Source organism: Heterocephalus glaber, unplaced genomic scaffold (assembly GCF_053883595.1).
Source record: "Heterocephalus glaber isolate CG9 unplaced genomic scaffold, H.glaber_assembly_v1.0 deba00001600, whole genome shotgun sequence".
In the NCBI taxonomy this organism is placed as follows: Eukaryota; Metazoa; Chordata; class Mammalia; order Rodentia; family Bathyergidae; genus Heterocephalus; species Heterocephalus glaber.
This window is the reverse complement of record NW_028258372.1, coordinates 10,712,487-10,730,260: the sequence shown is the minus strand read 5'-3', so window position 1 is coordinate 10,730,260 and position 17,774 is coordinate 10,712,487. Positions and strand designations below refer to the sequence as shown.

Here is a 17,774-nt window from a genome sequence, read left to right as displayed (position 1 = left end):
AAGCCAATTTTAACTACAGTATGAAGGAATGTATGAAAGATATGTACAAATCAGTGAACCAGTATTTCCCATGTGACAAATGTACAATGTTACAAGATCATTCAAAGTAAAACATCCATTTAGAGGGTACAACAGACTAATGGATTAATGTAACATAATATGAAAAGTGCATTGGCATGACTTCAGATTCTACATGGTACCTGATCTTTAAGAAACTATCACTTGCCAAGTTTTGGTGAAGTATCAAGGAGAGAAACCTACCTTTTCAGATTATTAAAATACTCTTTCGTTTTCCAACTACATTATCTGCTGAGGCCAGATTTTATTCATACATTTCAACCAAAACAACATATTGCAACAGATTGAATGCAGAAGCAGATATGAAAATCCAGCTGTCTTCTATTAAACCACACATTAAAGAGATTCACAAAATTGTAAAAGCAATGCCACTCTTCCCACTGATTTTTACAGCATTTTCCATTAAAAACAAATTGAAAATGAAAAAATTTAAAACTATTCTTTCATTAATTCATTTAAAACACAATAATAACCCCATTTCATATTAACATAAATGGATAGGATTGGTGGTTGGTAACAATTGCTTAACAACTATATTTCTGGGAGAGAAAAAGCTATGATTTAGAGCATTTGCCAATTTTTGTAGTATAACATTCTCACTCTGGTTGATTTTAAGCAACAATGTGAGGTCAACGGGCTCACAAATTTCCTGATATAATCCACACAATCCTCATATACAAAAGCTCTTTAAAGTTTTCAATATTTTTTGAGAGTGGAATGGGGGTCTTCAAAACAAAAACAAAAACAAACAAATACTGAGTCTTTGGTATAAATCTCATGTAGCCAATTTATTTTTATCTGCACAAGGTGATGACCAAAATGCAGAAATTTTTAGCTATCTTAGTGCACTGACAACATAACCAATTTGTAAGCTTTTATCTATTTTCTAAAGCAAAATCATGTTATACTGTTAGCAGAAGTTCAGGATATTATCTAATAATATGACATATCACTCATTCTTTTGCCTATGAAAGATTTGAGTGAAATGTGGATTTAACACAAATAGTTTGAATAGGCAAAACTTTCTACAATTGCATTTTTAGGAAACTGTTCCTTTATATTCACAGTACTTTTCCCAGATTCTAAGAAATAAATATAAGCAGTTTCAAAATTAGAAAAAGAAAAGGAAGGAGGGAAATTCAGCTCAATACAGTTAGAATTTGCAAATATTTTCTTTATGAAACCATGCATCTGCTCAGAGTTAGTTGCAGAGTGTGACTAACATTTTCTACCAAGGTTGTGCTATATCATTTCCCTTTGCTAAGGCTGTGTGTGTTAATTAAAATTAATTACACATGCTAGTAAACAGATTTCTTCTGAATGCAGGAAACTGAAGTAGAATAATATAATTTATATACAAGATACATAGTTCAAATTTTCATAATATTTTCTTTCAACAGGAATAGTCACTAACGATATTCTTTATGGACAAGTTGGTTCTACTCTAAGTCAACTAAAGAAAAATAAAAAATATATTACACACAAAATGTTGTCATAAAAAATCCTGATTGGTAATTGATATCTTTAAAAGTTAGGTTTCAAATTAATGTTCTTGAGAATAGGATTTGGGTTAGCTCAATGATCTTCATATAGCATTATAAATCTCAGTGTTACTTAAAGGCTTTTTTCCTTTTTCAAACTCAAGAAATTCTAGGCAGTATTACTGCTTTAATAATGTCAGAACAGTGTAAGGTAACACTGGGAATAATGGAAAACATTGTCTGCCAGAGTGCCACGGGTAGCAACTGGATTTAAATAGCAACAGATTTGAAGAATAACCCTCTTTGAACTTTTTCTATTTATTTTACCATTTGATGTCATTCTTTTTTTCAACCTGCAGACTGTTTTACACTATCCTATAGTCATCTCTAAAAACCTGATTATTCTAGTAGTCAATAAAATATGTATTTAGTTTTCTTTATTTTTGTTCTTGGGAGGCCTCTTAGACTGCCAAAGAAATTTGGGTGTCTAGAAATTTTTTTTAGGCTAGACACCGCTAGGGAAATTTTTCACAACCTTGGTTATTAATTTCTTAAGAGCTCTTCTCCCCAGCTTGGTGACTGAAATACCTGAGCCCTTGGCTGTTTCTCTGCTGGCTTGGGCCTGAGCGGGGTGGGTGTGGAGGGCTATCAAAAAACCAGCACCACGCTGCCTAAAAGGAAGGAGTAGCAGAGACTCACTTTCATTCTATCCTTATCATAAATAACCTGAAATAAATTCATTCTTTAAACTAAAAGCCTGAGACAACTAGTTAATATCTTGGATCAGTTTTTTAGTATAACAAATTAGTGTTCAAAGAGAAAAGCCAAATTTTTAACAAAAACTAGCAATATACTTTTATTTATAAACAACCATGTTTAAAAATACTGGATCAAAACACTTTTAAAGTTGAACAATGACTTTCAGACTTTTGCAACTTAACCACTACAGTGTCTCATTTAAAGACTGTATTTTAGAACTGCCCATATATTTTTCTGTAGTTTGTTTGCAACTGGTGATTGCTCCCCTATCATTAATGAACAGCAGCTGGGCCGTTTTATGGTTCCCAAATGGAAGCACACTTCAGTCCCAAGCCACAGTGTTTATCTGAAGAGGGTAGTGGGGTAGGGGATTGCCCATCAGCACATAGTTGTTCCGGGAAATAGGTGGGGAGAGGGCAATGTGTTCTGAAATCCTAGAAGAAAAGTAAACTTACTGTGAAGGACATAATTTCTTTTTGTTCTTGAACTTTACACAGCCGGGTTGGACTCATTCATCAACACGGTCTTTGGACGAAAACCTCCTGAACATTAATGCCTCAAACACTTTGACCAAAATCCCTGCTGGCATTACTAATGGCTTCAGATACAACTCCAGTTTAAATCCTTAGGAAGAAAGAAACTGAATCTAAGTTGCTGATTCTATTCTACAAATCCCTTTATTTGAAATACAGAAAGGCTTGCGAAGAGAACAATGCTTAATTCCCCTAGAAAAATGGATATGGACTATGCACAGGTGTTTTAAGCATGAAGAATTGTTCCAAAGACTTTTATGTCATTTGAAAAAGTTGAAAAGCACAAACTTGGTATTTTTTCCCCTCGGAAAAGGCAGAAACAGTCATCCAAGTAGAACATCATACTCTTATTTCATTTCAGAGTTTAATTTGAAAACCAATAAGAGAAGAATTTAAATTGATTGCTTCAAGCCACAGGCATTTCATACTCAAGCAATTATGTTGCCTTTCATGAGAATTTATCTTAGCTATGAAATCAATTGTCACAGACTCAGTTCACGAAAATTTTACCAAATCATATTTGATTTCTGTCTTGGTATAGTTGGTGAGTGGAATAAATCACATGGGCAGATCATTTTGGTTCTCCAGTCCAACTCCAGGCTCCCCATTGAAAACATTGTACCCCTTCTCTCTGGTGTACCTAGAATTTCCTAATGATGCTATTTCACAACCAGAGAGATATCCATAAAGGGGAAAGATGCAGTAGCAAAAAATGGGAAGCTATTGTACTACACAGGATCAGAACCATGACAACAAATATGTTTGCAGCAAGAGACTGGAACAAAGGAAGAGAGCAGACACAAAAACAGAAAAAGTCTAATTCAAAGATTTGGGTTTAACAGCTTTTAAGATACCAAATGTTCTTTCATTGAGATGCTAAATAAATACTCTTATCCAACTCCTCAGTAAGGAGAAACACAGGATTTCTCTTTCAAGATTTATAGACAGAAATAAACATCTCTGTCCTATTGTAAACTCACAATCAATAACTGCAAAAATCCTTAAATCTCTGTCTGACCCATGAAAACTTAATAGTTCTAACAGAAAATAGAAGAATGAAAACTTAGGAACAGAGAAATAAAAATTCTATCTTTTGGCTCTCCGTTTCCTTAACTTTTAAAAATTCTACGAACAATAGAAAACCTGAAATTGGTCAATATTTTACTAGAGCCAAACAAATGAAGATTTAGAATGGTTTGTAGAGATATGTACACAGCATTTTTGAATAATAAAAAAATATGAGAACAAGTTGAGATAATTTATAATAAAATTATACTTTTTTTCTTTAATAGACAATGTCTTAGAATTCTGTTCCATTTTTCTTTAATAGACAATGTCTTGGAATTCTGTTCCACTTAATTCAAACAATATCCATTTATGTAGTTTGTATGTAATTGGAAATTCTCAACTTTATTTTAAATGAAAGTTTTCCTTTTGTCTTCAAACTATTTTCTCCAAGTTTTAATCTCTATTTCCACTTCCAGCCTACTTGGATCTAAGGCACTAGGCTTCTAGAAATTATCTGAAAAATAATTTTTTATTCACAATTGGCATTATTTTTATCTTCCCCCAAAACAGGGGAAAATAGCCTCCATCCATTCATTCTCTCATAACATTGAGTTTTCCAATCACCAAGAACTAGGTTAGGCCCTCAGGATAAAGTAATGAACAAGACAAGCAGCCTGTCCTTCCTGGAAAGTAGCCTAGCAGTAGAGACAAATACCAAATTCAAAATTACATCTTAATTAATTTAACCTACTGTTTTAAAACCAGAAGGAAGTACACAGTGTTAAAATGTCTACTGAGCCGGGGATTTAGCTCAGTGGTTTTGCCGCCTGCTGCGCAAGCACAAGGACCCGAGTTCGATCCCCAGTACAAAAAAAAAAAAAAAGTCTACCTACACAACCCACCCTGTTTCTTAAAATTGTTTAAGTGTTTCTCACAGGGACATTATTGACACCTGGTTACTATCAGTTACTTGTGTTCTCCTTTGAACATCAGATATCAGATAGCCTCATACACAGTAGATTGAGAGAGAGAGAGAGAAAAATGGAAGAAAGCCTGGAGAAAACCAAAACTTTATGTCATACACTAAGGTATATGAAGCGTACAAAGTACTAAGTACTGTACAGGTCAAATGGGAGGGACAAAGAGTTTCTACTCTCAAACTGATTTACTTTTTTCCTCCACTAGGAAGTTGAGGACACCATCCCTTCCTGGATAATTGACTTACCTATGTGCCATGGGAAAAAGTAGAGTAATATACATAATTTCATTGCTCAGTGCAGGCTGGGAAACTGTTTACTGCCTAAAACTTCATATGACACAGTAAAGTCTTGAATCAGAGTTTTCAGAAGATAAACAATTCCAATGTTCTGTGAAGCTAGAAGTAATGTCTTAAACATCGTTTTAACAACATGGGATAAAAATAAAATATTTTTTCCAGGTTTCTTGCTTACGTTCTATAGAAAGGCTTAATTGCACTGAGTTTCTTACACAATATTTGACCTCCTAGTCCGGAATACAGCATGCTTTTACTACTGAAATTCCTATAAATAGGAGCTTCTACCTTCCCTATTTATGGAAAAGTAATTGCTTCCTTTTTAATACAGATTTGACACTCAGCCACATTAACGTGAGACATGACCTTTTACACAGGCATTGTATATCACCTTTTGCCCAGCATATTTGTTTAATTGAACACTTCCAAATAACTTAAACTCTGAGAATGTCTTAATATAGAAACAAAGCCATAGAGGAATATATAAGGAAAACCTGACTCCAATTCGTCTCTAGCTAACAAGTGGAAAAAGTATGCCGCTCAACGATGAGAATAAAGAGCCATTCTTTCCAGAACACCTAGAGAGCATGTACTAATTATCTCATGACATTATTTGACATTTACTGAGTGTCAGCAATGTGCTGGGGACTAAGTGGAGTAGTGAAACATCCTAAAATCATTTTCTATAGGAAAAAGGGGGAGGAGGTGAACTGGAACTCTTGGTCATGTTGATAAACCATATCCTGAATTGAAGCTACACAGCAGCGTCAAAGAATGACTTATTTTAAAAGAAAACAAAGCTTGACAACCCCAAGGAGTGCTTAGAAAATATCATGTGGCTGCCCTAGAAACCCCCTGGATAGAAACAGATCTCCTCTGGCTGCCAGGGCTGACATACCTGGGACCAAATGGGCCTTAGCCTGACCTTAAAACTGAAGGCCTGCCTGGGGAGAGCAAAGACCAGCACAGTGAAGCCATTATCTAGACATTCTACCAGGGCAAACATGGCATTTCTAACAAAATCAAATGGAACAAAAACCTGGGGGAACATTCCAATCCTTGGTTTAGACCATGCCACAAAGAAATTTAGGAATCTTTTAACTTAGATTTAACCTCTGTAACTTACAGTGATACAATGACTATGAGAACAAAGTACTGTAATAGATGGGGTCAGTCTCCCTAGGCATCTGAGATGCCATGTCTGAAAGGTCCAGAGAGGGACTCCGGAATGTATATTCTTACCTGGGGTTTATGTAGGCTAAATCAGGCAGGGTGTGAAATTCACTCTCCTCAAGCACTGAAGTCACTGCAGCTAGTAACAAATCCTTCCATTTATAAAAATCTTACCATTGAAACACTTTTAGGATGGCTCAAAAAATCTGGTCACCAGACTCATAAAGATCATGTTAATTCACCAGGACACTGAAGGCTTTTTAAGAAAGGATGTTAAACGTATAAATTCCCACACACCTGATAATGGAGAGCCACGAGTAACTGTTTTAAACTTTATAGTGGAAAGCTGAAATATGAACTGGATGAGCTCTCAAGAACAATGCTGTGATACAAGCAGCAATGCCTCAAGCAGTTTTTGAGGAACTGCAACAGGAGTACTGATCAGTTCCATGCAGGGCTTTAAAAACGAACCTAAAAGCATTCCACAGAAATTTGTAAGACCCGACAGCAAATTTAAATGCCTGCTCAAGAAGTTTAAAACCTCTTCACTGCTGCTCTCTTAGGAGCAATTCCAATTAAAGCCGTAAGTGGAATTCCTGTCCATTTCCCATAGTTAATATTTAAATGTTGGTATCAGAAGCAGCCCTGGATCTGAAGACATTAGACTTGGGTTTCAGTTCTGACTTTGATATGGGGAAGGCATTTAACTTTACAAATGTTAGTTCCTTAATGTGTTGGGAAAGGAGGACAAACAAGATGATCTCTATGGTTTCAGAAAACCCACAAAAGCCATATTTTACACCTACTTTGGTGCCAACTCTGATGTTTACACCAGACCTCTTAACCCAAGTTACTTCATTGCACATGGGTCTGTTGAGTGAATAAATTGAACCAAAGCATTGTCATGGAAGACAGGGATGAAAACTACAAAGCAATACAGACATTTAGAAAATCTTCTGAACTAATCAAGGATAAGCACATCTAAAGGCAAGGAAGGAAAATACTTTCTTGCTCATAAGATCTTGTCTCAGAAGAAAGAACAATTAAGAAAATAACCTCAAAACCAATTTAGTGAAAAGAATATGATTTAAGAACAGGTCATAGAATTATGCTAAGCATAAGAGCTTTAGATACATGCATGGTTTACCCTCTTGCAGATTATTAAAATAAGTAAACTTACATGGATAAGTTCAGTTCAATAAATTCCATGGAAATAAAATTTAAAGAAAACAATGTTTTCATTCTAGGGCTCATTGTGCCATTGAAATTAGCTTCTTATTCAGAAGAAGCTAGCAATAGATTAAGAAACATTTCCCACTATTTGCTTTGATCAAAACTACTCCCTCTTGGGGATCTTCCTTTCTGTTTCCTCTGCATCAGCCCATTCCATGACTCAGTGAGAGTCACCTGCTGTGATGCTAATTTTATGCCTGTGGCTGAATCTTAGGCTCCCTGCCATTGCAGCACCTAAGTACTAGAATGGACCACACTGTCAAGCAATGTGGTTAAATGCTACCTTACCTAGTGTAACCCAATTATTGCATGTATCATAATCCCCTAAACCGATTCTCTTCTTCTTTCATCTCTTCACTAATTTCTTGTATTTTCTGTTACGACCAGTGGAAAATGGACTTATAAAATGCTCCCTGGTGATTGAAAATGTCATCAAATTAAGATCAAATCTTTTCTTTAATTTACCAATACTGACCTGCAAGACTGATGATGAAGAACTGCTTAGAGATACTTTGCAATTGATAACAGAATAATTATTTGTTGAGAGAATAAACGGGAGAATGGGAGGAAGATCATTCTTTATAAATGGGTTGTAAAACTTCCATGTCTGTACACTTCCTGAACCCTAGGTTGGTCTTTCAGCTCATATTATCACAGTCCTTACCCCCAGCAGAAATCAGAAGCCTAGTTTTATATTTCTATGATCTAGTGATAATGAAAGGTCACCTCCTTTCAATTAAGAGTGCAAAGTGAAAAATTGAAAAATTCCTTCCTAGAAGATATCTAGAGTTTTTTAAAAACATTATTTTAAACATCTAATCTTTTTCCAGAGTGAACAAAATACTTAATACCTCCCTCCCCCCACCCCCAAAACATTAAGAGAAAAGACATCTTTTGTCATTTTTGCTATGCTATGGCATCAGTCACAGTAACGAAAAGGCTTGGATTTTAACATCCATAAAAGATCAAGAAACAAAACCTTGGAATTTACATGGAAGCCAGGCCCCTCCAAAAGTCATATCTTTAGGGCCAAAAAAAGGACTGAAAAAGAATACATCCACTAGCAAAGAAAAATGATTGCCAAGTTCATCCTGCCCAGGTCAAAGTACAAAGAATGTATTACGGAACTGGAAAATGGTACAAAAAATATAATAAAACCACAGTGAAGCACAAAGGGATACTATATATACTATAAAGGGAATATATATATCACATGGAGGATGGGATAAAATGTCTAGTATATGTCTATTAGGAATTTTAGAAGAGAAACAAGAAAGAATAGAAAGGAAACAAAAGTCAAAATTTTTTATAATTTATGAAAATCATGAATCCTCACGATTAAGAAACACAATGAATCCCAAGCAGGACACATAAAGCAACACACACACACACACACACACACACACACACACACAAACAGCTATACTGAAACGTCAGAATACCAAAGAAAAAGAATACCTTAAAATAAATCTGAGAAAATATAGATCATCTATAAAAGTAACAACAATTAGGCCAATGGCTGACTTCTAAAGAGCCAGAATGTAGAGAAATAATGCTATCAACATGATGAGATAAAATAATGATCAGGCTATACTTTAATATCCAGTTAAAGAACTACTCAAAAATGAGAGGCAACATAAAAACATTTTCAGAAAAACAAACACCAATTAGAATTATAACCACATAGTAACCATGGAGGACATTTCTAAAGATATACTTTAGTACAAAGAAAATGAACTGAAATGAAATATGAGAGTGCATAAAGAAAGATTCAGTAATCATGCCAGTAAATCTATATAACTGTTGCTCATATAAACTAATTATAATATTTACTAAAATGGTGAAAAATTAGTATGGAATTCAAACATTGACAATAATATGAAAATCAGGAGGTGTTTATCAAAGTGTCTTGGGTCATTCTGGAAAGAGCAGAAAGACTAACATCCGACTTTAAGTCAAATATGAATATCAAAATACTAAAAAGTTAACTGAAAGAATAAAAACAAAGTTTATAAGTGCAAAACCACCAAAAAATAAACCAAATTAAAGGAAAAGAAGGTGGGACAGAAACAATAATAGAAAAGACCAGGTAAAGAATAAAGTATGATGCTCAAAGTAAATTCAAATAAACAAGCAATAATAAAACATTTAAATGGACTAAGCTCACTAATTAAAAGAATAAGATCTTACATCAGTTGAAAAATAAACACATCCAGGAGAGAAAGCAGACCTGAACTGGAGGACCGATCCACCTGTGTGTGAGAGAACAGATCCATGCCAGAGGAGCGGTGCCCCAGCCCCACCCCGAGCTCTACGGCAGAGAGCTGACCCCAGCACCTCCCTGCCCCGTGTGAGGGAGCCGACCTGAGAGAGAGAAGTGGAGCAGGGCAGCAGAGGCAAAGACTAATCAATTCATACCTAGAATACATAAAGAACTCAAAAAAATTAGATCTCCTCCAAAAATGAAAGGCCCAATCAAAAAATGGGGCAGAGATATGGATAGATACTTCACAGAAGTACAAATGGTCAATCATACACGAAAAACGCTCAACATCACTGGCCATTAGAGAAGTGCAAATTAACACTTAGATTCCATCTTACCCCCAAGAGAATGGCCATCAAGAAATCCGATAATAACAAGTGCTGGAGAGACTGTAGGGAAACAGGAACACTTCTACACTTTTGGTGGGAATGTAAACTACTACGCCCATTATGGAAATCAATATGCAAATTCGTAAAACCACTGCAACAACAAATTCCATTTGACCCAGTTTTGCCCCTTCTAGGTATCTTCCTAAAAGAATCACAGATTTTATATTACAGTGATAAATGCATACCCATGTTTATAGCAGTACAATTCATAATAGGCAAATATTGCAAGGGGCCAATAGTCCATCAACAGATAAATGGATAAAGAAAATGTGGTATTTACACACAATGGAGTATTACTCTGCCATAAAGAAAGACAAACTTGAATCATTTGTAGAAAAATAAATGCCCTTTGACACCATAATGTTAAGTGAAATAAATCAGACTCACAAGCTTAAATATCTTTAATATGAAAAACCCAGAGTAAAAATAAAGAGCAAAATAAAAGATAGATAATAGGATGCAGGGAGGCAGATCTTTTTTAAAGGGGAAGGGAATTGAGAGACAGAGGGAAAAAAGAGATAAGGGATGGAAAAAAAGGAATTGGTATGTATTATGCACATGGACACAAGGAATGTAAATATTATCCACTGCAAACAGGTACAAAAAAAGGGAAGAGGATCAAGAGGTGGGTGGGGAGTGAGGAAGGACAGGGAACGGGGATGAATAAAAGGAACCAATGTGTTACGTACCCATCCCAACTTCCTAGAAGGAATATAAACATTATGAACTATACACACGTATTAATAAAATAAATAATATTTTAAAATCTAAAAACTAAATCCAACCATATGCTACTATCAGAGAAACAATTAGAAAGGTTGATGACAAAAGGCATAGAATAGATATACTGAGAAAATATTAAGCAGAAGGCAGGTAGAATAGTTGTATTAACATCAAATGAAATGAATTCAGTAAGAATAGAGTTGTCAAAAAATTATTTTTATAAAGTCACCAAAAATTCTAAATTTGTATGAATATAAAATCATAGATGTGCCTCAAAATACATAGGGCAAAAATGGATAGAATTAGAATATTCAAGCTCACAATCATGAAAAAGTGAACTTTGCAACACTCCTCTAATAAAGATTCTTTATGATTTTTTTGTTTCCCTGCCCATGCGCCTCCCTAGAATGCAACAATACTTACTCATTTGTCTATATTATTCACAGATAAACAGTTTATCTGAGTGTCACTCAACCAGTGTGTTTGTTTATGTACTGAACTGACTATCCCAAGAGTTTCTTGGGCAGGTGTCATTTCAATCAGTCAATTTTTGTTTGCACGAGATAACACTAGTACCTCTATTTGTTGTATATATTGACTATTATTATATTGACTATATTTATTACTTTTTATTTAGACCATTGCATTAGCCTTTGATGATTGTTTCTAGTGAAATCTAATAATAAGTTCTGGTTCTTTTACTAATTTGTGTTTATTTTATTTGTGAAAAATAACCTATAATTTTGCACTACAATCTATAAAAATGCTTATCATGAGTGCATTGGATACAATTTTTATACTTCTCCAGAACTCAATGATATTCTTTTATAATACAAAATGGATATCTTTGGGACACTGAGACTGAACAGGAAGGAAGTGCTGAAAGATCTGTAAAAGAAAAAGTTGAAAAAGGGAGAAATGTTAGCATATCAGAGAGAAAAAGTCTGTGTTATGAAATGGGAAGACAAAAAAAGACATCTCCTTATTGTCAACTATTCATAATACAGACATGATAGAACTTGAAAGAAGAAATAGAACTAAAAAAAATTCTAATAATGGTCAATGATTATAATAATTCTATGGGCAGTGTTGACAGAGTTGATTAACATCTAACAAGCTATCCTGTAATCAAAAAATGAGGAAAAAATATGATTACAAAACATTTACACACCTTCTGGGCCAAACAAAATGGAACTTGTTTGTTATTTATTCAAAAGAAGGGGGTTCAAAAAGCCACTTACAATTTAGATTAGGTCTAATAGACCAAATAATTGAAAAATACGGGATAACAAAACACCAACAGGATGTCCATCATGGATGGACGTCTTCACCATTAGGCTTAGTGGGCAGACATTTTATTGAAATTTCACCACTCACCGAAAAAAAGGAAAGGCCAACACAACAGTGTAAAGTGTATTGTTTAAAGAAAGACAATAATGCAAAAAGAATTAGGAAAGAGACTAGATATTACTGTCCAGATTGTAATGTTGCATTGTGTGTTGAATATTTTAACATATACCATACCCAGAAACATTATTGAATAAATTTGATGAAATTGTCATTTTTATATTTCCTGTTATCTTATACAAATTAATGAAAAAATATGCAATTTTTTGTCATCTTGTATTTAAATATTTGGTCTGGGACATAGTTAAGTGCTTATTTGTTAAATGTTTGAAATAATCAAGATAAAAAAGTAACAACAGAGATTGGATAATACAATTAAAAAGTACAATGTAACCAAATGAACTCTCATGAAACATGAACTCTCAAATTAGTAAATGTACATTCTTCTCAAATGTACTTGGGATATTTATGAAAACTCAGCATGTACTCGATCATAATCTCTGAGCACAATACAATTAAGTTAGAAATAAACAACAACAAGATAATAATATTTTATGCACTATTAAATGTGAAACATACTTCTAAGTAACTTAAAGAAAAAATGAAGATTAGGAGACAGAATGGAATGGCAATGAAAATATTAATATTTCAAAAATTCTGGTAAGCAGTTAAAGACTCCCTAAAAGCAAAACTATAGGTTTACATGCATATATAAGCAAACGAATAAAAATTGATGGCCTAAATTAAAGAATTAGAAATAAAAGACCAAAAAATAAATGCAAAGAAAGAAATAATGAAGAGAACAGGTATTATTATTATTATTATTTTTTTTTTTTTTTTGGTACCGGGGATTGAACTCGGGTCCTTGCGCTTGCGCAGCAGGTGGCGAAACCACTGAGCTAAATCCCCAGCTCTAGAACAGGCATTATTAAAATAGAAACCAGGATCAAAATGTCAAAGTCATTTCTGGCAATAGTGATTACAGAAATAAAAGATAAGGGTTAAATTAGAAATAAAAAATGATGCAGCAGAAAATTTTAAAAACAAAAGAAATACTTGATACTAGTATATTTTAAAACAAATAAAATGAACAATATTTTAGTAAAAACAGAACTTATTCAAATTGACTCATGGAAAAAATAGAAAATCTGAACAAATCTTTAATCTCCAAACATTAAATCACTTTTAAAGACTAGTTTTCAAAAAACCTTCCAGCCCAGATTATCTTGCTGGTGATTTCCACCAAACATTCAATTGACAGTTAATCCTTATTTTATACCCAATATTCAGTCAAAAACGATTTATTATCACCTCAATTTATGAAGCTAACAGATGCTGGTATTATAACCAGACAGAGAAACTACCCCCAAAAAGAAGCATTTATGGGCCAATTTCTATTATGAACATTGACAAAAAAAACCCCTACGCTTAAGCCAGGAATGCATAATAAGTAACATTACATTATGACCTAACTAGCTTAAATCCCAGTGTATCAAGGATGGCTTAATGTTAGAAAGTCTATCAATGTACTCACCACATAAGCAGATTAAAGAATAAAGACAGTCTCTGAGGTGGAGGTATTGATCAAACTCAACACCCATCCATGATTTGAAAATGAAAACAGAAACCTTAGTAACCAGGATCCCAAAGAATCTTCTTCACCTGGTATCCGTTATTTATTTAAAAGTATTCAACCATAAAATTTAAAAAATAATTCTCCTTAAAGTTAGAAACAAACAATGATACCCATGGGTATTCAATATTGCACTGGGGGGCCTAGACAACACAAAAATAATGTAAACGAATCAAGATTTCAAAGGAAAAGACAATCTCAAATGTGCTGTAAGGACATCTCCATGAGCTCACCGAGAAGTGGCTGAAGAGTGGAGTGCCTTTTTAGAACCCTAAGATTCCAGAATATCTAGTGTTCTTATTTTACTCTTTTTTCAATCTACAGTTGTATTTCATTCCCTCAAAATGCTCCACCACTACTTTGCCTTTACATTATACCACAGCGTTGTAGAACCTGAACCTCAAGTTGATTGAGGTTTCAATCTGGTTTGAGTTCCTGTTTGGCAGTCTCCTGTTCTAGAAGGCTGATTACACCGCTGTTGAGAACTTCAGAATCTCTTGATTCCCCCCTACTCTGATGAAACCATGTAAACAGTACCAAGTTTGGCTGTAGATGGCAGAATCATTACTACTCGAAGAAGCTTTTCTTATTCTTTACCATTTTCAGTGCGTTTTTGTTTTTTTTCTTACAAGCTACTTTCAAACAATACTGAGTTTTCTAAAAATCCTACTTCAGCATTTGGTAGGAGAGAAGTATTTCATTTCCTTTCTCCTTGATTCTTTAAGTGGCTTGCTTTTATGGTTTTTATAAGTATTTTTGTATTATGAGTCATTCTGAGCAACTGACTGGGAATGTAGAAAGAAGTCATCTTCCTTTGCTGTTTTGATTAACCGTGTGATTGACCTTGGGGCCATCATTGAACCTAATCAAGTAATTTCATTCACTGCTAAATAAAGATAAAACACAGCCTGGAAACATGGGTTAAAATTAGACCCTGCCACCTAATGACTCACTCTCTTAATAACTTAACAAAAATAGATTTTTCCCGTAACACATTCACTTGGGAAAAAGAATTGCCTTTATTACTTTTGTAGTCCTAGTTGTAGTCCACTGACATCTCTATCCTATATCTTATCACTTCTCCACCTGCTTATTTAACTTTGTTGATAGTTTTAATGGGCTACCATGATATTCCATGATGATCAGCCAAAGATAAACTTTTGATATTGTACAGGACCAAAAGAAAAGAGGATCTATCTCAAGAAATCTGAGTAGAAGAAGTCCTGACTTGAGTTCCAGCTCCCTCATGTACTAGTACAGTGATCTTAAGAAAGTCAGTGAACTTCTCTGAGGCTACACTTTCTAATGTACTAAATGGCCACCACACCACTATGCCTTTTTATTTATTTTAATTTGCGTATGTCTGTAGTACACAATGTTTACATTCCTTGTGTGGAGCTGGCACATGCACACAACACATCTTCAGTTCTCTCTTCCTTTCATCTCTTGATTTCCTCTCCCTTTGAGAAAGATCTTTCTCCCTACTTCCTATTAGCTGTCTTTTATTTTGCTCTGTGTTTTTACTCTGAGTTTCTCATAAGAGAAAGTATGTGATAGTTAAACCTGTGTGTCTGGTTTATTTCACTTACCTTTATGGTGTCAAGAGGCAACCATTTTCTTACAAATAATTCAAGTTTATCTTTCTTTATGGCAGAGTAGTACTCCATTGTGCACAAATACACATTTTCTTTATCCATTCCTATGATGGACATATTGGCCCCTTCCAAGATTGAGCTATTATCATTCTGCCTTTTTAACCTCATGGGAAGTTGTTATGAAAATAAAAAAAACAATGAATGTGGATGATACTTTGAGAAACTGTAAAGTTTTGGGTATTTTTATTCACCTTAACTGAATAATTCTATTCATTGAATTTAGTCATAACCTAAAAAGACATCCATCCATGTTAGACAGATGCTGTTATAATTATAAAAATCATTGTGTAATTTATAAATGTGTACACATGGATGGGGACACCTTTAAGGCAATAAAATGTAGCTTTAAGAATAGGTGCGGCATGATTTCGGTGCCTGCAGGGCAACCAGGAAATTAATTAGATCTTTCCTATTCTGCTTTAATCTTTTGAAGCCATAACCCATGGTGGAGGTTAAAAATACAAAATAAATGAAAGTAAAACCAAAGAGCTGGCAAAATTCAAGGTGCAAACAAGGAACTATTTGCAAATCTTATCTCTAGGTCATGTAGAAATTCAAGGAAAAAATATGCATACAGAGTTGCTTCAATTTCTTACCTTTGCTCTGTGTTAAAGAGTGCAAATATGTGCTTGCTAGACATAAAGCTCTTTTCCACATCCCGAACTTTGAGGTTGTCCAAGGGAAGCATGTATTTCTTTTCTTTTTCCTATTATAAAACAGAGAGAGAGGACTTTAAGATCTTGAAACATGCCAACGGCAGGCAACACATCACCAGAGTTGGCTAACACTTGATTATACTATCTTGATACCAACAAACACTATTTTGATACCAGCTACCAAGGAATAAAAGTTACCTAATATAGGAAACTCCAGTGATTCTCAACACATGAGTTGGAAAAATGGGGGTGGGAGAGGGAACTATAAAAGAAGGGCTCAGAGATGGAAAAAACACATGGTCCTCTATCCTTTCTCCCCTCGTGTAGGTCCCCTTAGATATTTTTAAATGTTAGTTTGATATTAAGAATTTAGCCATCTGTTAATATTTAACAAAAATGTCCTGGTTCTAATTCAGTGAGAAATGCCAGATGGATTGCATTTCGTGTTTTATTTGCAGCCTAAGCAGTTTTGATAGCCAGTGTTGGCAGAGGAGTGGAGGCACAAGGACCCCAAAATAAAACACCCCCATAGACTGTGATAAAGTCAGACAACACTCCCTTGTTGGGGTTGAGAGTGTAAGTCTAGAAAAATTGTCATTCCATAAATTTCATAGCATTATTCAGCTCCTTAGGGGAAAAAGAGCCCACCAGAAGTACACCAGTATTAACTAGTAGAAGCTCTCTTTCAAAATTAGCAATTCTTCAGGATGAACATGGATACGGGGAAGGTAACGTCTGCAACTGGGACCAAAATGGCATTAGTAAAACATGTTGAATGCTACAGAATCACTGGAAACTTTTCCTTTTAGGAAAAGGCCCAGGAGCAATATCATCATATGTACAAATGCCTAACAACCAGTACAATAGGAGCAAGCCAAATACTCTGCTTAACAAACCTGGTAAATAACTACTAACAGGCGCATGTTAGCAAGGCACTTATGAAATAGTAGTCCTCTGTATGAGAAAGCAGGATCAGAGGAGATCATGAAGATAGCTGTAACATTTATTACACAACTATTAATGCCTACGGGAAGCATGTGCACCATGCAAATATGTCTAGCATGGGCTTTGTTGATCCTACAGCATATAGAACACCTCCTTGAGAATTTGTGGCTGAGGCTCAATAGCATGGAACAGAACTCTCCCATGCTCCCAAGCCAGCCATGTGGGTACTATGTTGTACTGCAGGGGATATCACTGGCCTTGTGATTTCTTATTCCTAAATTAGTCAGGGAAAAGTCAGGCAGAGCACATTAGCTTAGCAAAAAGGTGTCACTCTATGAAAATAAGGCAGAGTAAAACAGATGGTTTCCTTCCAGTTGGAGAAAGCTGGTGGGAGAACAAAATGGCTGTGCTGGCAGACAGTCTTAAGGAAGGAAATAGAAGAAGCATAGGGAAAAGACGAGAAAGCAAAACACAGTAAGAAGATTCCAATGTTTCCTGTCCAATGTTAATAATTTATTCATAAATGCATCCTAACTAGCAAAATATGCAATGTAAGTAAATGAAGTATCGGAGTTGAGTCCAACTTACTTAAAAACACTTACTTAATCTATGTTAGGATAGAATT

The 17,774-nt window shown here is 34.7% G+C and overlaps 1 protein-coding gene across 10 annotated transcripts in view; it reads right to left on the bottom strand.

Annotated features, from left to right (window-relative positions):
• The window catches only part of Dnm3 (dynamin 3), a 587,991-nt gene that overhangs the window by 142,611 nt on the left and 427,606 nt on the right, over positions 1 to 17,774 (bottom strand). For all 10 annotated transcript variants that reach the window (XM_021265417.2, XM_021265418.2, XM_087194095.1 and 7 more), the window contains one exon: positions 16,145 to 16,254. In XM_021265417.2, the coding sequence (XP_021121076.1) occupies positions 16,145 to 16,254 (110 nt within the window). The remainder of the gene's footprint in view (positions 1 to 16,144; positions 16,255 to 17,774) is intronic.